Below are 24382 nucleotides of genomic sequence, written 5' to 3' on the forward strand. Positions count from 1 at the left end.
CAGATTAAACGGAAAAGACAAACTGCCCCCCCACCCCTCAGTTTGAGTGGTGTGTTCCTCACTATAAACTGATCAGTCAAAGCACATAAGAAAAAGCATCCAAGTGTCGGAATTCAGCCGTGTATTGCTTTAAATTACTGGCATGAAAATAAAAATTGAGTTTTGACTTCATCTCCTTGAACTTCAATATGAGCCTTTTCATATTCTGCCCGAACCTGCTCGCGGAATGCCTTTCAATACCAGTGTTTTCGTTTCATTACCCTCAAGGAACATGGAAGGAGAAAGCGCTGACCTTGTGAGGAAACACTGTAATAAGAAAAGAAGAAGGGGAGGGAGCCATGTGTGGGGTTTTTTCTTCTTCGCAAGGGGACTGAAGTGGGGGGGGGGGGGGGGGGTTGCTCAGCTACTCAAGAACTATAAGAAAATACAAGATAGTAAAGAATGGCCTCACATTTAAAACAACATGAAGTGGCTGTATTGTATCTGTCTGACAAAGGCGGGGAAGCCGTTTTCTTCTCTGCAGGGCACTTATCGAGTCCACGGTCAAACACCAGGCAGGCCAGTATGAGATAATCACACCACACAATGGGCACAAGACCACAGGCAGCGGACGCACAAGAAAAAGGCTCGACTCTACGGGATTTCCCTGCATGCGTTTCTCTGTTAAGATGAACTGCCTGGCTGAGAGAGTTCAAGAAGGGGCTTATTCCTAGCTATGAGTAAGTAGCTATGGCAAACTGGATGTTTGCCGTTTTCAATTGGACAACGCTGTCAGAAGGTGCTGCCCACTGTGCCTGTCGACACAGCTTGGATTTCCCCCCCATCTTTGGCTTTCAAGCATGAAAATAAATCAGACAGTGGGAAACTGATGGGCTGCTCTCTTTTGGGTCTATCCCTGTAAAGAGTTTTTTCCCCCTCTTCTTTCTTCAGAGTCTTTTGGGATTCAAGTGAAAAAGATACTGAAACACAGTTTGGAGAGACTCTTCAGAGGAGGTTCATGGATGTAGTCGAGGAAGGCGCGCAAAGGGTTGGTGTGACAGAAGAGGCAGAATTTTGGTTGGGGTTTTCATCCACCCTAATACATAGCCTATTATAACCTATTATTTTAAGTCCTGTTTAAGTATGCAAGGTAAGTGACACTAAAGGTGACAATGACAATATTACTTTGATGTCTAGCAGAGCAGGTGAACGTTATTTGGCAATGCGTTAATGCCCTTTAACTTCTCCACTTTACAAGATATATCTGGTTTAACAAACCAGATACAGGGTCACACTGTAAGTCTTTCAGATCTTTAGCTTTTTGTTTAATTACAATTGTTATGCTAAGCTAACTGTCTGCAGGCTCAGAAATGACATTGGTAATCAACACACACACGCATACACATCATACCACGCCATCTTCCCGATGACAGTCAGAACAGGGTCGTGCCTTAATGGCTTTCAACTCCTTAAAGTCACTGTACCTGGATACATGACATTTGTTAAATATCTTCTGCTAAGGAAGGGTTGTTTTGACCTGGATTAGACCTTCTAGTAATGACATAGTTGACTCAATGCTCTATTACTCTTGCAGTATGGCAGAATAGTGTCACCCCATCGATACTACAGGCTCTCCTCTCAAACCATGGTGTAGTTTCTTATCCTAGTTCATGTCTTCTTCTCACTAGATGGTGCAAATTTATGGAACAAATTCTAACTGCACAATGCTGCTTTTTAAACTCGACTGCTCCATATCACCTCACAAATGTGTTTCTTGTCATATTTCTTATTCAAATGATTTTACTTTCCTTTTTAAGGACTTTTAAATTTATGCAGTAAACCAAAATGTACAAAAACATCTCATCACCTACCTACTTAGTGGACAATCTGCTAAATTTACTGACATAATTAATGAAAAGAATTTAGCCTAAATCACCAGATATTTTTAAAAAAAAATCTACACAGAAATGTCTTAAGTCTCTGTGATAGCAAATATTGGTTCTGTAAGGTTTCAATTAAAACTGTACAAATAGAGAGCCAAGTTAATCATTACTGACCTGTTGTCCATATTGCATGCCACTCATGGTTCCGGGTGGTCGGCTCTGCATCCCCATAGGGTACCTCTGAGGGCCCGGAGGGCCATAGCCCTGCCCTGGGTAAGAGCCTGCCTGCTGGGGTCCAGGCCCTGTAGGAGGTCCTTGCTGCTGCTGCGAGAAGGGGTTGGGCCCTCCATATGGCTGGCCGCGCATCTTCCCTACCTGGTCCATTGGGCCTGGAGGCTGGAGGAGATACAAAGAGAATATGTAATACATCCATGAAATGACTAAATAGATTGCTGGAATGACAATTCTGACATTAAAGCTGTATGGTGAAGCTGACTTTAGAAATAACTGTGTGATCCACACAATTATTGTGATTTTAGTGCTGATGGTAATGGCATGTCTAGAGTCCCTATTAGAGGGTTCAGTCATACCTCCTAACAAGCTCTATAATGATAGAAATAAAGGGACCTTGTTCCGAGCACAGTGATGTGACAGGAAAGGATGAGAAAATGCAGTCCAGGTCAAATTTACCTAGAGTTATTTTAGAACCTTTTTTAGTGAGTTGTCTTGAGAAGGCATTACTCAGCATGACTCCACTGCAGTGTGTCCTATGAGCATCATCTCATAAACCAGCCACAGTGTAATCAAGCAAATATAGAACAAAAAGCAGAAGGGAGGGAAAAAAAACTGTAGTGGATTTACTTTCCAAATAGAAAGGGAAAAAAAATTGGCCATGAATGAATGAATAAGCCCACTACATCCGCCAGGAGCATTTCCCGGCCCAGGAGATCATTGTGCCAGTGGGTGGATACTGTTACGGCGGAGACGTTGGTAAAGGTTTCTATGAAAATAAGCTTAAGGAAGTGGAAGTGTCTGCGGTGGCTGGAGCTGTGCCCACCTCTCAGCTGGAAGCCATGTAAGGATAAGGGGTTGGATGGTGGATGTAGGGAACGACCTAGGGCATCCTGGACTCGTAGAGATTCACACGGTAAAAACAGGGAATGTTACGGAGTCAGATGGCATATTCTGGGTTGGTGGTGGTTTATAATGAGGTAGCTTCATCTGTCAACAGCTGGAACCACTGTCATAAAATGTCTATGTCATAAAGTCTGTGACAGTGTGTGTGTGTGTGTGTGTGTGTGTGTGTGTGTGTGTGTGTGTGTATAACACATGGTGGGATCCCTTCCAACACAACACTACCCTGGCATGAAAAAAAAAAAGGTATATCCAATATTTCTAAAAAATTAATAAAATGGGATTTCACTGCAGCATTATTAACTGGTCATCAAGTGGAGAAATAAACAAACAAACAGCAATTCACAACAAGTTTTCTGCTCGTTTGCCATGGTCTGATGCCATCAACACATCACACTTCTGACAGCCTGTGCGTGTTCCCATCAAACCCACCGCAGCGGCGTCTGAAAGTACAAGCCACAACGGGGTCTTTGAAGTAGCAACACCTCCTGGCCTGCTGACCTCGGGCAGCAGACACAAAGCTTTCATTGCTTCCCACGGTTATTAATCTGTGTGCAAGTGTGAGTGTGTGTGTGTCTGCGCGCGCGTGTGTGCGCACGGGTGTGTTTTTCCTCCCCCAAAAACCTCTTTTCCTCGGTTAAGGGAGACAACCACTGGGGCTATTTATAGCCAGTGAGACGGAGAGGGCAGTCTGCCGAAAATGTAACAGGTCCCAGCTGCACTGCTGTTTGAACCCGGGCCAGGGCTTGCTCTTCCTGGGCTTTAATAAAGCAGCAGGCTTTGGCACTCTATGAATGACAGTGCTGCAATGAAAGAGGGGGAGGTCGGGGTAGGGGGTGACTCAGTAGGAGGCTTGTGTGTTTGCAAGTGTGTGAAAATATGAGTGTGTGTTGCGGAAGACTGTAGCTGTTGGAGGTGGTGGTGGGGGTGTGTGGAGAAGGGGTGGATCAACAAGCTGTCAGCGTGGTCAACCGACATTATCCAAGATAACATATTCCACTCCAGATTTTCCCTCTAGCCTCCCCCAGGCCACACTCTCCTGAGCTCCTCCAGGTTCAGAAGAGTGTGTGTTTGTGTGTTGTGTTGTATGTCTGTGCAGGGAAGGAGTAGGTGGGAACGGTGGGAGGTGGGATGGGGTATCTTGCACTCCCTTGGGTCATTACCGCCCACACCAGGGGAAGAGGTAACAGGCTTCACTGTGACCTCTAATGCACTTTTAACCCCAGACTCGAAGAAAGGACTGCTGCCCCCCCCTCCCCAGTCATGCCAAGATAGGAGTCCAAACATCACTCTGCACAGCTTAAAGATGACTGGTAGAAAGCAGTGAAGCAGACACCACATTGTTGCTGGTTTTTTACACATTTCTAAAAGTTTCTTTTGTCCAATTATGGCAACGAGGAGCCAAGAGGAGAAAAAAAAAAAAAAACTGGAGCGGTTTCTTTCACTGGACAGAAATATCCTATAGCTCTTTTCTAATGAGCTGCTTAAGCAGTTAGACGGAGCCTCCTGAGTCATCTGTAAAGTGTGCCACCGAGGCCTGAATCACTGGTAACGTCCTCCAATCCACATGAAAAATGACTAGCATGCAAACAAACTACAAAAGCCGGCACACTAAAGGTAAAATCTATTTCTCATTTAGACAAAAATCTCCCAGCGATGACTGGGCCATAAAACAATCAACCTTTCTTCCCCTCACCAATTTCGGTCGATACTTTTGCCAGCAGTGAGAATATTTCTAAATGAGCGAACAAACTGGCTTTTCCATTAAGAGCCATGACAGCTCGGCGCCCAGCTCAGCGGGGAGAGAGCTCGCAAGTACGACTCGACTACAATCGGGGTTTCCAGCCCAGAGTGGAACGTGCATAGTATCGGCTCCCGAAACAACCACTCCTCTCCCTCTCGTGTCTCAGTTATCACCCACTCCACAGATGCAGATAGGGGTGCTTTGATCAGGTCAGGAGATGGTTAAGTTGAGCGTGCTCTGTTCACAAGTGTGTTAACGTATTTAAAATTAGGCTTCATTTTCTCATTTTTTGACTCATAACTATTAAACATTCTAAATCTTTTCTGTAGGAAAATGAGGTGAAAAAGCCAGACTGCACTCCATTGAATTTTTTTGTGTGCAATTTGTGCTTCTAAAGATTATGAAAACAACATTTAGAAGAAAAATTTATTTGTCGTATTCGTTGAATCAATAATGCTCTTGTTTTGCAGTTTTTCCACTTTACGTGCACCAGTTCTCCCAGTATACTGACAGCATAAATGTATTTATTTTCCCTGATATACCCGCAGACCTTCCACGGTGTAGGCTCTAGCTTGTGGGGACTAGCAGCTGCCCTACCTGACAGGCTTCATGAGTTCATGGAAATCTACTCTTAAAAAAAAAAAAAAAGTTCAACAAATGCATGATGCTTCAAAAGCCTGAATTGAGCAAGTGTTTTTAATCGCTGATGACATTACTGACCACAATAATTTGTGATTATGACTTGCCACAATGAGCAGCACGGCATTAACAGATTTATAAACTTTGTTTCTACGTAACGCAACTATTGTAATAATTAACTGCAAAGTCACTGACCTTTTTAGAAATCAGTGAAGCATAAAAAATAACTACTACCTTGAGCCCTATTTTGCAGGCTTTGGCCTTCATACGCGTTAAATCACAAAAAACCCCCCCAAAAAAACAAAAAAGAAAAACATAAATTATAAATCTGCTATTACACTACTGGCAATGTGGAAAATTTGATGTGCAATGTAGTTAGTCAATTAGCATTCAATAACCTGTTTGGATAATTAAAGTAGCTGAAGCCAAACTCCAAAAATCCAATGAAATGCCATCATGACCACACAATATGGGTGGGACGTGTCTAAAACCACGCTCAATATAATCTTATCACATACATGTTTCGGCTCGATGGGTTTAAATGCATATGGTTTACAGCTCAGCATAAAGATGAGGAACGCAGGGTGTTTGTTTTACCTCTCTGCCTCATTCGATCATGTTAACACATCTGTACTCTGCAGGCTGGGAGATAGCTGTGGCCGGCCTACTGCTCGGCACTTCATTGATCTGTTTACCAGTATTTTCCTTGCATTGCTTAAGTTGTTCACATCGGACACACCATTACACATCCTTCAAATTCCCAGAGAGCTTTTGTAGAGGCCTTTGTAGGTGCGCGTATGTCTGCTTTAACCCAACTAAAGAGTCTACTGCATCTTGTAGACAGAGGCCTGTGAATGCTATACAAGAGTCTGTTCCTTATTTTCTTGCTTACAGAATTAGCACTGCTGCTGCCCCTCAAGTTGAGAATTTTATCAAAACCAAAAAAAATGAATAAAAGTAGAATTATGTTAGCAAAGATTAGCAGTACAAGGCTGAGGGGAAAAAATTCCAACAGAGGGGATAAATACATATAATTTGTTAGTTTCTGATCTATTTAAAAGGACACTGGATTTCAAGGTGAAACAGCCATATCTTTAACAGTATGGGCATGGTTGGTGGTTGAATGTTCAAGGCGAAGGACAGAAAGAGATTTGTTTCTGATGTATCACAGGAGAATGTCAGTGGTTTTGGTGGTGAGGGCAAGATGGACACAGCGGAAAGACGATAAGGCACGCAACACTACCGAGCTGAGTGCAAGTGCTTTGAATCCAAGTGCTTTGAAAGACAAATGGTCACAATAAAGGTCTCGCAGAGAAACCTGCCACCTGCCACTTACTGGCAAAATATGGTTCATCTCATGGAATTTATAAAATTACTTTCTTACAGCAGACAGTATTAAAAGCTAGATTCTCAATTCCAGTTTTTCAACAAAGGCCACTCTGTGAATGATAAACATTCGAGTCTATTTTAGAACAGCATTTAACACTTTGAACTATTTCCCCTTTCTTGGCTAACCAATTGACTTCGTCCGTTAAAATCCCCACAGTGTACAGCAGAGAATTCAAATGTTATGTTTTGACTGAAAAAATGACATTAAGTTCCAGTTTACTTTGATATACAATAAAGATGCATCAAAGACTAAATTCAACAGTCTATGCAGAGCTCTCACCAATTTTAACATGTTAGTTGCTTTTTGGTGTTACCTTGAAAGGGCTTTTAGCATGTTGCCATGACACAGCCAAACAAATTGCACTGAACATTAAAACAACACAACATTTGGGAGAAAAAAAGACCTCAGAGAAACTGTTATAATATTTATTGTTCTACTTACAACCCCCCCTCCCAAATTAACAGGTAGCGCTCCCTTGCTTGATGGCTAACCCTACGAGATGTTAGCAACCTTTAGACATATACTTCTGGGTAACAATAGCACTAAATTAGCTTGGTCACATTATAACTCTTCTCTTTTATAATCTGGTTTCCCCATTTAGTGTCATTTACATACACAACACACACACATATATATTTTTTCCTGCTGTAGCATCTGTGTGGTGCCACTGAGAATCAGAGAGGATATCCCTTATATGGTCATCTAAAGCACATAGCACACATCTTCTGTAGAAAGATTATGAGGGGCAGCAAATAAGAAATTAAATAGAGGCTCATTTCAGAGAGAGGAGGAGTAGCAAGACTCAGCACAAGATAAATTAAGAATTATTTTGATCTATGAATCATGCAAAGCTATTATGATGGAGTCCAAATATAAAAATAAGGTTTCGAAAAGGATCATAATAGATGTCCGTGAACTTTTAACATTTACCATGACCCTGCGACTGCCAGTGGTTTACTAAAGCCACGCAGAAACAACATAAAAGAGCAAATCAAACAACAAAGGAAAAAAACATGGTATCTGAAAATAACTAATTTCAATTACAAATAAAATATTCTATCATATTCTATTCTCATGAAATAAACTGCTTGTCATATAACCGGTGAGGTGGTGTGCCCGTCACTGTCCTCAGCATTTAGCCATAAATCAGAGTGTAAAATAAGTTAACATTCATTTTCAGTGGGCATTAAATTTTTAGTATGGCATTATAAAAGTAATGTGACTTTGGGGGGGGGGAAGGTGTTCTGTTGTGTAGGGGAATTCCCTGACAAACACAGATCAAACGGTATGTGACAAAGTGTTGCAGCAACCACTTTTTCCTGTCAGGTTGATTTTTCTTTTGTTTTGTTTTTTTTACACCTTTAGAAAGGTCACTGGCATCTTTTCATGTGAAAGATGAAAAATATGCCAGTAACCAGTATTCTATGGAAATAATTTGGCATGCCAAAAATTATTAGAACTATATTTCCTCAAGAATAATACATAACAGATTTAAATCAATAAAATTTACACTAAAACCTAGGACGGAGGTATAAATACACTCATCAAAACGTATTACAAACCCCCTCATCAGAATCAGTTCAGGTCTCTGAGGTGTTTGTTTGCAGGCAGAATCTCACGAAACTCTTGGCACATTGTTCTCGACTTGACATGACTTAAAGGTGTACAACAAACCTTCCTCACGCAGAAGCCTTAAATATGCGTGCCGGATTGTGTCTCAAGCCACAACACGGTACTCTTTCCTTTTTCTGCTCAGTCATCTAATCAATTCTGAAGGAAACGCTTCCCCTCCTTTTTTTCCCTCTGTTCCATAAAAAAATAAAAAAATAAATAACTACAATTAGCACATGGCTAATCTGCATAGAGGGAAGCCAGAGCACTCTTGGCAGAAGAGGTTGCACGGAGTATATTGTGTCATGATAACAGGGCTGCTGGTGGATATAGCAACTAGTCAAAAGCGCGTGTGTGACATGGGGTTGGGGAAAGGGATTTGTCAGGCACTGGGGAGGGTGAAGTGGGTGGGGCAGAGCTTGAGTGCAAAGCAGAGCAGATGGACCGAGGGGGGGGGACTGCTGCTAATTTAATCCGCCACACAGCCACATGGCCTTGACTCGGCACACACACACACACACCACTGTTCTGCGTTAAAGCCCTTGGACATGCAAACACACTACAGCAACAACACATGCTGGCTACGGTCCCCCTCAGACGGTGGCTACGTCATACACGTCACATCCATAAAGACAGAGGATATCCTGCTCTTTATCACCAATGTCAAGTCAGGCGCCAAGATTTGTTTCTATGGGTCCGTCAGGTGAACCTGCGCAGCAAAAACTGACCCCACGTTAATGCAGGCACTCACGTTCACAGTGGGAGCTGCCCAGTGTGACCCGACTTCACCGTTTAAGCTCCGAACTATCGCTGCACAAGTGAAGGGTTAAGCACTTTCCTCCACAGTAAGCGACGGTGTCCTCATCCACTTTCTCTAGTGACATTTTTACAGCTGTATGAGGAGTCATGCTGGTAACACTTCCCTTTAAACTCACATACAGCAGACAGAGGGCCAAGAATCTAGGCTGAGTATTAAACCTCTCGTCTTTATTTATTTAAATGGTTTAGCAGCAAAAATTGCCGTTACATCTATTATTAGATTTTGATCCATTTACACCTGTAGAGATTATTTTATTCTCAATTCATCTACTCATATGTTTACGGGTGTCTTCAATGTGGAAATAATGCTTAAATTAACTATTCCCACATCTGGAACATGTATAGTTTTTGGAGGTAGTCATCCTATCTTTTATGCAAGGGAAAAAACACAAAATCATCATAAAATATACCTAAACATATATATATGTACACCGCATATTTCATTTACTCACATCCAAATAAATTTGATGACTCGTTTTAGAATTTCTAGCCTTCATCGCTCCCAGAGAACACCACTGTTACACGTAAGCAATCCTGTCGCTGGCTAAGCTGCTTGTAGCTGTCCTTGACTGCATTCATTGGCTCCCTGTTACATTCAGAATCAAATTTAAAGTCATTGTAAATCATCCCAATAGAGCACTTCACTCTCAGACTGTTGGATTATTTGTGGTTCCTTAAAAGTCGAATGGGAGGCAGAGCTTTCAGCTTTCAGGCCCCTCCTCTGTGGAACCAGCTCCCAGTTTAGATTTAGGAGACAGACACTCTGCACTTTTAAGATTAGACTTAAAATAGTACCAAACTTGGAGAGCTGGATTTAAAATTCTTTCACCTAAAGATTATTTGGAGCATAATTTAGCTAGCTGTGATTTTAACCCATTTCCATTCCTACTCTTTATATATGTCCTAATTACATTAGACTGTAATATGAACTGATCTTGATGTTGTCCATGTTTTGACATCATTTAGCGTTTATTAAGCTAAGGCTATAGTGATTAGTATAAAGAAAATGTATATTCCTCAACGTAACATATCAGAAAACGCAACATCCTGAAACCAGAACTCAGGTCTCACGTCAGCACAGCACAGACATTTTTTTCAAGTCACATGAAAACACAACAGAAGCTTTATGCCAAAAAATAAAAAGTTGCACTACAGCAATGACCAATCATACGGATTCATTTAAATAAATGATGACCAAGACCTGCCCCAGGCTGTAATGTTAGTACCATTTGGATATCAGTATCTAAGGGCTAATTACATTTTGGGAAACCTTATTAAAAATTCTTATTACCTTAATAATTCATAACATTATTTAAATCAAATTAAAAGACAACTTTTAAAATTTTCCTGGGGGTGTTAAAAACTGTGCGATCATTATAATAACTGAACCGAGTGCCAAACACAGCACAGTCCCAGCTCCAGCGTAGTAAACAATTGAGAGTGCTTGTTCAGAAGAGCTTAAGGAAAGCTTAAGCAAAGCCTACCAATGTGTCCAAATAGTTGTGGAAAAATCTATACCTGTGAGCTACAGTAAGCAAGCTAAGAAGGAGGGGCACATTCTCAATTAAACAATTAAGTCTTAGCTTTCCAAATGCATCAACCTCTACTTGGTGCTGACCGCTGCATGACTCTGAATAAAAGCAAGCACGAGGATTGGGCTGGGTAGAGGGGGCGGCAGCCGGCGCCTGCTGGTGCTATCATCCGTACTGAGCAGAGGCAACAGCACCCTACACACCCAGATGTTCACCCAGCTGTTCCAAAGAATTCAAAAGCTGTTCTGGGAGGAGAGAAAGAAGGGAACTCGTGCACTCGGATGACAAAATCTGCTTTCACATCTCCGGGAGATGAAGGAAGAAGTGAAGCCCTTCCAGGGCTATTTAAAGCTTAGAAGAACAACAGAGGCGACAACAAAAAAGTAGGAGTTAGGAAAAAACACAAGGCGCTGCTCTTGCATGAATTAGGGTTGGGTTAAAAGGAGTAAAGGAAAACACTGCTGCTCAAAAGGGACCCTTTGCATTCCTGGGCACTTTTATTTCCAATGACAAGCAGCCAAAGGTAGATGTCGCATATATTACAGGTATTCCTGGGTCTGTTAAATAAGGTTTGATAGCAGAACATTTGTAAAACCTTAAAGACTAGTCGGTTCTTTCTTTAGCTTCCACTTTACTCTGACATTTAACAATCACACAGGGAGAAATAAACCGTGGCGGCAGCACAGACAGCAGTGTCTGCACATGCTGCTAGCTCAGTTAATGGCAATGTAGTTTGACAAAAACAACTTAACTGGAGCTCGACTTTGTAGCTTTTGAACTTTCAATTGCATTTGGGGAACAAATACTCAGATAATGACAGCTAAATTGCTCGTCATCCCACCAGATCATGAACTCAGACAACTCAATCTTCCAAAAAAAAAATAGGAGATATGGTAACAGGTTAACCTTAAATTTATTTTTTCAAACTACTTCTCCCAAGATCAAGATCAAGTGAGGTAAGGATAGATGTCCCCTATGAGCAAGCATGGCAATGGTGGGGAGAAAGAACTCCTCTTTAACAAGAAGAGACAACTGGCAGAACCAGGCTCATGGAGGGTCATCCATCTTCTATGACTGTTTGAGAAATGAGGAGAAAGTCCAGAAATAAAAAGAACAGTACAAGTGCATTTTGAAGGAAAACTTGTTCATATCCGATTTAAACATCCACACTCGAGATGGAAAGAAAAGCTCAAGAGATATGGTTTAAAAACAGGTATAATTTGACATATTTCCAAGCAGCCTCATCAAGAAGACCTATGAATATGGTGTGAGTGTCAAACTGATGAGTTCATAAAGTTAAAAAACCAGTAGGCACCACTCACACTCCAGTCATGTGCTATTAAAGACAACGGAATCTGAAACACCTGGCATTCGGACAGTATGTGTAGACAAGGCAGGTCAAAAGTACAGCAAGGTTGTCGGCAGTTTTATTAATGTTAAAAAACTTTGAATACTTTAATGACTTCCAGTTTCTTTGTCTCAAACTGGTTTGTGGTTAGATAGCAACAGATCATATTTCTGCAAAAACAATTTTTAGACATTTTTTATGCTAAAATATATATGTTAATACACCGTGAAATTTGAAGCTAATATGTGTCAAATACAGGAGCTTAATCATGTTTCTGTTAAATGAATACAGCTGGGGTGTTACGTTAAAGCCCAAACTTGGCACTGGGTTTCCTGTGATTGCACTTATCCTGTTACCAAAAAAAAGCATCAATTCATTAAGTCCAAGACTAAACAAAACATGCTAACGACGTGTCCGTTAAAAGTCATTGGCCAATGTGTGTCTGCCATTCTGCTGCGACTGCTTTCAAAGAGCTAAAACCATGACAGTGAATAAGCTGAGCTTTCCATAGTAGGACTTCACTAACCATTGCATGACCAAAGGTAGTTAGAATTGTACAGAATCGTGATTCTGCACAGTTGACCAAAATGTTACTTGATCATGACTTTAAAAATAAGAAGCTCAACTCATCAGAACCAACAGGACTGTGACGACTGGCACATGTGAGCGACTGTTTACTGATGATTAACAACATAGCTGTGAGGTGCTAACTGGTTCCCACACTGTACTGATAGACTCAGAGAGTGTGTGTGTGTGTGTGTGTGTGTGTGTGTGTGTGTGTGTGTGTGTGTGTGTGTGTGTGTGTGTGTGGATCTCCAATTAGGTAGATCAGAAAATCTTTCTGTTACCACCCAGTACAAAAAAAAGCGTAGGAAAACTCCCTGGCCTGTCAGTGCAATGTTAAGGTTTGGTGGTACAAGAGAGTGAACACTGGCTGTGACTCCCAGCTGTCAACCTGTCAGGCCAAACATATATTTCCAGGTGACAGCAGCTGTGTCCCAGGAGTGAGACAAGGTGAGGAGAGTTTGGATGGGAGATCAGCAGGGCTGAGAGCAAGCCAGTGGAAAGAGTGCAGTGTGTGGTGAGAAACAGCAGGCAGCAAACCAGATGTTCAACATGCAACAGTGGCATAGTAGAAAGTAATACATGTATATCGCACCTTTGTTGAAGAACTTATCAACAGACTGTTAAACAGAACAAAAGGCATTTTGAAAATACATTTTTACTTTCAAATCAGGTTTCAAAAAAAGCAGAATACTGAACTAATTTAAACTACACTAAGCCCACCTTCACAGTAAACATAGCCAACACATTTCTTAAATTATAACCTGTGAAACAATTTGAAACTTAATGACACATTAACAATTACACAGCAGCCCTTAGAATATTGTTAAAATGTAGTTACAGTGGACACTCATCCTGTAAAGCACACCGGTGTGGCTTGTTGAGTACAGTTCAAGAGTGGCTCTGGCGCTCTGGTCACACGAACACTTTACCGGGAACGCTCATGGAAGAAAAAGTGGTCTCTGCTCTCCTCTTCTGCTCAGAGATAAGCCACTCGATGGGTTAGCGGGCACAGCAACTCCTCCAATGCTCTGTCAGCATTGGAGGCAAGACGGTTACATCACGTTGCCGAGGCTCAGCAGGCGCTGCCGAGAAGGATGCTTATTCAGGCTGACCATTGGAACCCTGGACGACCCATTACGATAAGTGTGTCACTCACTAGTATGCCAAAAATACCCTGGCTGCTGAATGAGGCGAAGCCACTTAAGGACCTGGCTGGGTCACTGGCTGCCTCATGGTTAGAGTCACAACTCTGATGCTGACGTCAGACACTCTGTCAACATAAGGAAAACATGCCTGGTCATAATCTGAATCACAGACAGGTCATTTTAATGAAATAAAAGGGGTTTTGTACTTTACAGCAGAGCTTTATAGTCTTAAAATAATCTAAACACATACATAAATAAAGCTAGACAGCTGTAAAATTTTTAAAAAAACTGTTCTCAATACATGTCAAAACAAATGAGAGAGAGTAAAGTGGAGTGGTGAGACCGTTGGGGTTGTTAATTTGCACTCTCCTGTGGGTAGAATCGCCTCTCACATACACGCTCATGCAAATGTCCAGGTAGAGAGAGAAATATGCCAACACCCGTTACTGTTCTTTCTACAGCCATGCCACCACAGGTATCACCAAAGCAGCGCAATCTTAGCAGCAGCCTGGCACATCAGAAATCACCCACTACACAAGGCAGAAACAACACTGCTAGTAAAGTGCTTCTTTTGCTTGTCCCTGTGCAGCTTTGCACCTGCTGAGCACTGGTTGCTCATCTATGTGCCCAACAAACCATCAACCAAACAGGCTGCTGATACCTGGTACATTACTGTACAGGAACCAACCGTGACACTGAACTGGAACGTGGCCTGTTTTTATTGTAAAAGTGTATGATATTTATTTTATGTCAAGCAACAACAAGTACCTTACTTTTAATAGCATCATTTTGAACTTTAAACAGAGTCCAAGTCAGACTCCAGCAGTAAGAACTGTTCTGATGTCACTTTCTGCTAAGGTTGTTGCTACTGATTATGTGCACTGTCAATTAAACTGTTAAGTAGATTACTTTATAATCTCTAGTGTCAAAGAGCAGTAAAGCTTGCCTCTTACATTTCCAGACACAAAAGTGACATTTTAAGTTTTATCTCACCGACAGTCCAGAGGGGATTCACTTCAAGGCTGCCAACTAATCAGTTATTTCCTCTATCAGACACTTCATCTTTTCATCTATAAACTCTTAAGAACTGTCAAACATAGCCACTTTTTCATAGTCCAAAACCCAAAGATTCTAGTTGTTAACATGAAAGACTAAGACTGTGAACAAACAGAAATGTGAAATATACTTACACATTACAATTACAAAGCAGTTACACAGTCTGCAACATATACTCCCTCTGATCAGTTATTGATCTGAGAATGAGCAATATGCCCTCTGTTTGTTTGCTTGTTTTCACCAAAGACTCAGATCAGATCTCCTTTCCTTCGCTTGGAGTTATTTCAGATCTTATTTTGGTCAAAGATAGATTAAGCTTAGTCTGCATTTTTTGAAGTGCACAAAGACAGAGTGCGAAAGAAACACCCAGTGCTACCTAGAATTCTGGAGGTTTGCTAACAAGTTCTTTTCCAAGACTGCTTTACAACATATTGATCTTTGTCAAAGTGATAAAGGTCCACCAACCTATAAAAGTTAACAAATTGTTGTTGTTGTTGTTGTTGTTGTTTTTTTTTTGTTGTTGTTTTTTAAACTTACTATAAACTGAAATTTCTATATAACAAAGGATACTTTTAGCAAGACTGAAAGTCAGAATCACACAAAATTAGAAACTGCAGGTCACACAACTAAAAACAAAAACAAAAAATGACTCTACTAACATCTGAAAAGTTCAACCAACTGTATTTGTGGAAAAAAAAGATAAATGATCATTAATTAGAATAGTTAATACTACTTTCTATCAACTAACCTGTTTGTTAAAGGCAGAAAATCTTTTTTTCCTCAGATATTTGCTTCTGATGTTGTAGCTTTTTATTATCTCACTGTTACACATTTCTTTTCTATTAATTACTAACAGAATGTTTTCCCCTCAAACATGGGGCTTTCACAGGATTCGTCATCTCCACAGCTTTGCTTTTATTTGCAACAACCAAAAAAACCCCCCAAAAAACTGTGAATATCACATTAGGCAAAACAGAAAGCGAGGTAATGACCAGCGGGCACAATTGCAACTACAGCTCACATCACAGACGAGTTCCACAAAGGAAATAAAGGTAGAAAAATCAGCAGCGTCTTGTGCCCTTATATTCCTTTTTCCCCGGTTTATAGATGAGCCATTGGCTTTTTTTCCCCCTTTGCGGAGATCAAAGGTGAGAGCTGCATGAAAGCTGGGAGGAAGCATCATTCTCTACCACAGAGTATCAACAACTGCACCCATTTAAAGGTTAACCACTTTATTCCATAAAAACACACACACCATACGTCATGTAAATGAAGTCTGTAGTCCCGCACAGGCCCAGAGAAGGATATTACTATGCTAATCCGAAGCATTTTTAGAAGGTAAATGTCAAAAGAAATGAATTACCTTTACATTCCAGCATGCCCTGATGCAATAGCCCAAGCCTGACATTTGTCCACGAGGAGCTTGTTTTTCCCAGTGTATTTTCAATTGCAACACAGAGGATACAATTATTCAGATCAAGTCATTTCCACCATGACAGTGTCTGTATTAACCTTTTGAGTCATTAAACCAAAGACTCCCAACACAAACTGTTTTAGAGACAACTTGAAATCAATAAAGTTTGGGAGATGCCGGTGGAACAGCAAGGAGCTGAGAAAAAAAAACAAAAAAACACTGAGCTGGACCACACAGCTGTGTGCTGTGGCTGGGAGAAAAAAAAAAAAAAAAGAGCGATGTTAGTAAAGAAAGACGGATGGCTGGTGACACGTGGAGTAAGAGCAGGTCAGAGGCTCCTGAGGCAGTGGCAGACACACAAATACACAACAACCACGTAACTGCTGCACTTTACACAAAAATACACACAGCTGTCAGGGGCAGACGAAGATCATTCACAAAACACCACCACCACCACCCCCTCCCCCGGGTATCACTGACACCATTTCTCCCTCATACACACACACACACACACACTATTCAGTCTCTCTCTCACACACACACATGCACACAAATACAGTTGCCAGGAGGCAGCATGCTGTCCATGAGGCCTGTGGAGAATCATTACTCAGCAGAGCAGACTAAAGAGCCGAGAGTGAACTTCCTTTTCGAATGCTCAGTGTTCCTCTTCTCCACGGCACCAAGCCCTATTAAACAGGGGTCCAAACAGTAGTGGGAAGTTGCGCTGTGTGTTTTCTTAGAACTGGGAGTTGTGTTTAGTGAACAGGAACAAAACAGAAACTGCTGGCCCAGCTGTCAAAGACCAGCATTAGGCTCTCAAGCGACTGAATAACGGTAGATAGTGTGCTATACAGTTATGTGTATAAACAGTCTGTATCTCAGTGGTGGTACTCCTGTCAATGACTAAACTGAGGCAACTATGCACACTTATTTTTAGGAGAGATAATTTTCCACAAATTCAAGAGGCTGGACCCAAAAAAGCTGGCATAAACTGAAATTAAACTAGTCATTGACACTATGGAAATATTCTCTTCTCTTCACTTATCTTCTAATTCAATTTTTAAGTGGAAAAAATAAACTAACAAAATAACTTTTTTCTAATTTTCTCAGCAGCAAACAATGTCATTACAAATTCCCACGCTCTCAAACAGTACATACAATAAAAATAATAACAATAAATCCAAGTTAATCTACAACTTTGTTTATTGTGCATTGTCATTATTGGTTAATTAAATAAACTAATAAATGTGTAACTGTGGCCTTACTCGTGCAAAAGGGAAAGTTTTTGAACATCTCTGGTGATGGTGGTGGTGGTGGTGGTGGGAGGTGGGGGACACACCTGGCGTTACACCATTCAAAAAACAAAAAACAAAAAAACAAACCCCACTACAATCCACTTCAGAGTATTTGTTTGTGCGCAAGGTGTTATGGGAACCCATAATATGAGCCCTTATCCACCATTCAATTAACGCATTAATTCATCTTGAGCAGGTGGCCCAAGGCAGGTGAGTGGCTTGTTTAAAAAAAACACAACAACAACAACAACAAAAAAAACACAACAGCTGCTGAATTATTACCAGAGCCACCAATTAAAAGGCTGATCGTGCCACTGCTAATGACAGAAAAGCTGAAGCCTTTAATAAACTCTGCTGAAATGTAGCCGGCAGCACTTAGCATGAACAGCTCTTCAGCAGTGGGTAGTCTGTGAAAAACTGACCTGAACTTTGGTCTACCGGCTGCCACATCAAACTCTGCAGTCAGACATCAAACATACAATCTCCCTGACTAAACATAACAAGTATGTAGCAGTGGCCTCACGTGACATCCCTTTGCTATGATTTAAAAACAGTCTGGGTCCCACACGTGTTTATTTGCCCTTAGTGAAAGGTCCTGTCCTCCACACACCATGTCTTAGATCATATCCATTAAGGTAATGTGTTCTCTGCACCTGGACCACTGACATCAAGACAAACTCTTGTAGAGTTAAAGTTACTGTGAGTCTGCTCAATTCAGTTACACTAATGAGAGTTTGTCAAAGCCCTTTTCCCTTCTGCTAAAATACAGTCATTGCTACCTTTACATTTGCTTAACAACCAAAAAATGTTCAATTATCCTCCAGCTTTCCAGCAAAACCTGGGATTCTTTTGCAAGGAATTGCTCTGAAGGCTCATTAGCCCACTGAAAAAGCATCCACAGATGTAAATCCAATGAAGGAAAGGTATTGGATTAGACATCAGTCTTCCTGTGGAAGAAATTGAGAAAATACAAGGCTACAAGGACATAAAAGCAAACAAAGCTAATGCATTCTCAAGCTAAATCATTCTATTAACAAATTATAGCTCATCTTAACTTCTGTTTGCATATTTTCATGATAATTCACTGCTTTCACTGAGGGTGACTGCTTCAATAGAATACATAGCAATCCATGTGCAGTATTTTTTAAACCCATCTTAGAGTTTGACACCCTCTAGGAATTAATTAAAGCATTTCACATACACTTAGCTGTAGAGGCACATAACAGTATCTTATTTTAAAAGTTCACCTACTGCTAACCAGCAAGCACTGACCAGTACCATTTCCTGGCTGGACAGTTTGCTATTCGCACTGCTATTTAGCTGTCTATTTAGTGCAGTTTGTCAAGTACACCATCTTAGACTGCAGCTGGAAGTTGATTTTGGTATTCCAGCACAGTTCTCCACCTGCATCACAGGTTCACACTAAAGTGACCGGCCAGCATTCAACACACCTCCAGAGCAGACTTACTGGAGAGGCAGCTGAGCATATCAGCCAGTGTTTCCCTCGACTGCAGATTGCAAAGCAAGGACTACTGATGCTGTCTTAGTGGGCTAACCGTGGTGGGACATGAACCAGTTCTCCACCAACTCCAGGGTCTGGTTAGAGCTGCCCTCTAGCTCATGGTGGCTCTATAGAGCAAAACAAGAACTACCGCTGGTGTGGTTTAAGACTATGGAGTTCTGTCAAACTACAGGATGTGACACTGCAAACAGCAGACCAACATCGAGGACCACCACAGCAGCCACCTAACCACCCTACCCAAGGGTGACTCTGGTCACTACCATCAAAAAGAATGGATAAAGTAATAAAAGGATACACTAGGGCACCCTATATTTGGGCAACTTGCCCAAGTATAGTCTATGTGTGGGAAAGACTGCAATAACAAGGTACTTGGCAATTAAAATATTTACAGCTGAGGACCTTCTATAGTCTATTTAATAATTAATTAAAGCTCCCCCACAAATATCATTTGAATCAGTTAAAGATGTTGTGCTAACACAATCTATCACCAGCCACAAACATAGCAACAAATTCCAAGAAAGGTGGCAGGGCATTTCTTTGACACAATCAGATATAATAGAAAATATAAAAAGGGTTATTTGAAGTTCATAGCTCTCAATCTGACACCCTGAGTACTACGCAAACCTGATGAATGCTCAGTTTAGAAATGAAAGAAATGCCATTTAGACACACTGACACTTAGAAAAATGTGCAAGGTTTTCTAAAATATATTCAACTGAAAAGAAATAAAATGAGATGGGATTCAGATGTGCGCTATTTAATATACATGCAATGTCAGGAACGTAATCTGCATGTATCTAACTGCCAACATCCAATATTTATGCAAGTGATGTAAATATGGCAACTCTACAGCAATAAAGGCTGGACCCTGCTCAAATTGAACTCATCCACCCTGACAGCAGCAATCCCAGTTTCCCTAAATTTAAAGCCATCCCCGGGCACAGACACTATTCCACATGCTGGAGGTGACAAACTGAAAGTAAAAAGGAGCATCCTAACTTTCCTGGAAACAGCAGCGAGGGGCACTCTGGAGAAAGATGGGCGCACTCAGCGCGACACCCCTCATCCTTCCTGGAATATGTAGGGGGTTTTTTGTATAAAGCGATGGCGATAAGCAAACACAGCCCGTGTCCAATTGCCGCGGAATATCTGGGTGTTTGCTCTAAAACACACTGAACCGAGCACTTCTGCCGCCACTCTACAACTGTGCACCATCCGGCTCTAAGTGCCAGCAATTTAACTTGTTGTGGATGCAGCGAAAGTGGCAATCAAAATGTGTGAAAAGCTGTCGCCTTAAAAGTTTAAAGCAACAAGTGGTGGGTTCACCTCTCTGGATGAAAAGTCTGATGAAACATCTTTTGGTTGGAAATAAAGTCCTAAAAAACAGCCCATCTATCACGTTTCATTTACAAAAGCCACGTGCAAAATGTTTTGATAAAACGGACACTGAAAGTAAATGAGAATACAGAAGAGATATAAAAATGTTTTTAAGCAAATGTCAAATAAAGAGTTGAATTTTATGCCTCCCGCAATCCTGTATGTACACAGATAAAGCATCCTTCTGTGGCCTATATATCTTTAATTAATTAAGCCAAAACCCACAAAATATTCTCAAATGCATCCATACTCTAACTACTCTATCTATGACACATAGCTGTAGCATAAAACACTACACAAGGGGCCGTTATCTCTTAAGAGAAAGATGTAGGTAAGCACTGTTGACATACTCTGCCTGTGGAAGTAAATTAGGCTACCTGCCGGGAAGAAGAAGAAGAAGGAGGAAAAAAAAAAGCTGTGACACTTGGCTGACACCTTGCTTGCTTGTAAACACAACTGCAGCCAGTCAGGCTCCATCACGTGGCCACAAGACTTTCAGGGCCACACCAGTCTCCTCAACTCCTGATCTGGAAACAGCACAGAACACAGTTGTAGGAGAGGGGCTATATGACCACACCTACTCTCTCTGCTGTTCTGGAGTCAGTTGACTTGAAGGAGCAGTGCACGCTGTGTACCCCCCTCCCCCCACAAGCAAAAATGGGAAAAAAAATGAAGAAAAAACCCCCAAACTTTACATGTGAGGTCAATAACAGCAAAGCCATGACTGAGCACGTGCCAGCGTTAATCACACAAATAAAAACAACGGTAAATCCACATCACTACATCATCATGCAAATTACTGCAGTGGGAGGAACTGAGCAAACTGTATTCTCAAAATGCTTCCACAAATAAAATGCAACCAAATCATAGGTTAGCATCTACAGATAAATAAATAGTCTTTGTGTTTTAGATTTCTGTTGATATCACTAGAATAATAAATATGTTTTTACTAATCTTTTTAATTACACGACCATATAGCTGCATTCAAAATCGCTCAAAATGATAATAAATACAACAAAAAATCAAAAAAAGAGAGGCAGGGACTATGTTTTCTACGCAGTGGAGGAACACTGGGCAGAGGGGGCTGTTTTTCTGCAGCCTTCCATTAGATGCAATTATAAATGGCCGAGAGCAGAGGGATGGGGGAGCCAATCAGATCTCGGCTCGCATGTCAACCTAAGACCAACTGTCTCCTGGCTCTGACAGCAGGATTTTACCTCCATAATTCAAATCCCAAAGCAAAGGCAATCTGCACTTTGCCAACTCTGAGCGCCGGGGCCGTGTTTACAGGCGGCACATGGAGGAAAGAGGCAGAGAAAAAAAGACAGCGAACCGAGTCGAACCGATCCCGCAATGAATGAAAACCCTCAAGTCGAGACGAATCAATCGCGGTCACAATCACACTTTGATCCGAGTAAACACTTTATCGGGATGGAATTGTTGCCATTCACCCGACTCTGAGACACATCTCTACTCCGGCCTGCAGCGGCTTTTTAACAGACACAGCGCTCTTTTTCTTAATGATTATGCAAATGTTATTTAACGGCTATCGCTGTCGTTTGCATCTTGTTTATCGCCTCGACAGCCACTGACACAACTTTTGATAGCACCGGAGGGAGCTCAGCACCGAAAAGAACCGGACTCGCTGCGGATTCTCGCACAAATGACAGCGGTTACAGCACTGACAGCGAGGCTAGAGCAATACCGCGAACAAATATCACCTCATCTCCCTGCACACACGCACACACTTTCTCCCCGCTAACTCTTGCTCTACTTAGTCAAACTCTTGCCCTGTACCAAGCAGGGACACACACCGATACCCACGTCTGGGAAAGTTGTTTCTGACGGAATATGCGGCTTCTTTCTCTGTCTAAACACTATTGCAGGGGTGGTATTGGGAGAGAGAGAGAGGCAGCCATTTTAGAGCTCTTGCTACATAGACAATGGCTGGTCCAATGCAATATTCAACTCTACAGTGCTTTTTCTCAGCGACTGAGAGACTTTAAGTCAGCCAAAGTGTGTCAGTGCAGTGAGTGAAGTTTACCTGATTTCTGTTTGGAGGTTGTCCAGTGTTTCCCGGGCTCATGGGAGGCGGATGGTGGGTCCTTTGTTGCCAAGCCGGATGGACCCCACCATACTGACTGCTGCCCATATCCCCTGGTCCCTTGTTGGCCCCCTCCTGATTGTTATAGTCTCCTTGGGGATAATTCGGGTAGCTCCTGGTAGGGCTGGGGGATGTCAAAAGCTGATTTAAAGTTGGCGTAGACGTAGGTTGTTGGTTTCCCATGTTATATCTCTGATTATTATAAGAGGCAGCCATAGCTGTGGTTCCTCCTGCTGGCTGTTGCTTGCCTGGCTGCCCCCCAGCCGGAGGCTGGTTGTTACGCGGGGAATTCATGGCCCCGTATCCCGGGCCCTGGTAAGAAGTCCTGTTCTGGAACGGGCTGTAGTTGTTGTAATGGTTGGGGTAGCCGTGTTCGTGTGAATTAGGGGGGTAAGAGTCCATCATGCCCGGCCCCGATGCAGCTGCCATGCCAGGGCTTTGTTGTCCGCCATGTTGATGAAAAGGGGCCCGGGTGTAGTGCTGGTTGTAACCGTAAGGAGGTGGAGGAAAGGGGCCCGGGTGGTGGTGTCCCATCCCGGGATGGTTATTCCCTTCGGGCCCGCCTGTATCATTCTGATTACTGCTATTATTATTTACCCTGGGTAAATTCCCGTTGCCGTTCTTCATGTCAGGATCCCCTCCTCCCCCAGCATTTCCAGCATCGGTCCCGTCCTGCAGCTCCTTCTGCCCAGGAGATCCGCCGTCAGGTCCCGGTTCCTTATTTTCATGCTGTTTCTCTCCCGGTACCGACTCCTCCTGTGTGTCCCGATCCGGCTTTTTTAGTTCGGATGGCGGGCTAGTGTTGAGAGTGGCGACGCTAGCGACCTGAGCGGCCATGATATCCCTCTCTCTCTCTCCCCCACTCTTTCTCTGCCTCTCTCTCAGCACGGCGACTCACACACAATCAAACTTCGAATAACCATTGAATATAAATACAAGTATATTTATAACAACGTACCCGTTGTCCCGGTTCATTCCCCCCTTTTCCCTCCGCCCGGACCGGTATCCGGTAATCCACCGCGACTCCGTTTAAAGTTAAAACAGAGAGGGGAAAGTTTGTGAAAGAAAAAATGTATAAATACAGAGCCAGGGAAGTGAATTTAACCGACACAAGTGAGTGTGTGTGTGTTGGAGGGGGGCCTTCTGTTACAGAACGAGAGCGCGAGCTAGAAATCAACCAAACCAGCACGAGGCTCCGCGAGATACAGCCATCTTACCGACATGTCGCGAGAAAATAAAAACCCGGAGCGGAATCTACAGCAACTGGATTCGGACTGCTTGTTCCCTGTTGTTTATACACAAGGAGAGCCGTTATTGAAGGTCTAATACGCTTTGAACTGAGCGCATACATAAAACCGTCGACGTATTCGAGAAGCGGTGTTTGATAGCATAAAGTGCCGGCCGTACAGAGGATAATTAAATGACGCAAATTAATAAAAAGCTAATGTCTCCTGGAGAGATGTTTATTTAGAAAATAAGTTACACTATTTCTCTGTGCGTCTTTCATTTTAAATAGGAATTCATCAATATGCGTTATAATATAATGCAGAATATAATCCTACGAAATAAAACACGATTTTAGTTGTATGCTTTTATACTGGGGCTAATATCTGCTACGATACACGTAACTTTACAAAGTAGATGTTGAATAGCTCTGTTTGTCGTTACAAATAACCAGAATTTCCCACATTTCATTTTCACTTCAAATATATTTCAAATAGCCACGTGCTTGGTGCTCATGGTCTTTCTCTATATATCTCACTGCTAAATATTGACTGTTTTGTGTTATCAAAACACTTCTGCCGTGTCTTCATTTGCCATAC

At 42.0% G+C, this 24382-nt stretch overlaps 1 protein-coding gene across 3 annotated transcripts in view; it reads right to left on the bottom strand.

The window, feature by feature from the left end:
- arid1ab (AT-rich interactive domain 1Ab) overlaps window positions 1-23806 on the bottom strand; it is a 52449-nt gene extending 28643 nt beyond the window's left edge. For 2 of the 3 annotated variants that reach the window (XM_025902049.1, XM_005450727.4), the window contains exons 1-2: window positions 22500-23806; window positions 2037-2258 (exon numbers count right to left, since the gene is read on the bottom strand). In XM_025902049.1, the coding sequence (XP_025757834.1) occupies window positions 2037-2258; window positions 22500-23396 (1119 nt within the window). In that variant the 5' untranslated portion in view covers window positions 23397-23806. The remainder of the gene's footprint in view (window positions 1-2036; window positions 2259-22499) is intronic. The other variant, XM_005450730.4, reaches the window with a different exon arrangement.
- Window positions 23807-24382: the final 576 nt, after the last annotated feature.

The sequence above is a fragment of the Oreochromis niloticus genome, linkage group LG22 (assembly GCF_001858045.2).
Source record: "Oreochromis niloticus isolate F11D_XX linkage group LG22, O_niloticus_UMD_NMBU, whole genome shotgun sequence".
Taxonomy (NCBI): domain Eukaryota; kingdom Metazoa; phylum Chordata; class Actinopteri; order Cichliformes; family Cichlidae; genus Oreochromis; species Oreochromis niloticus.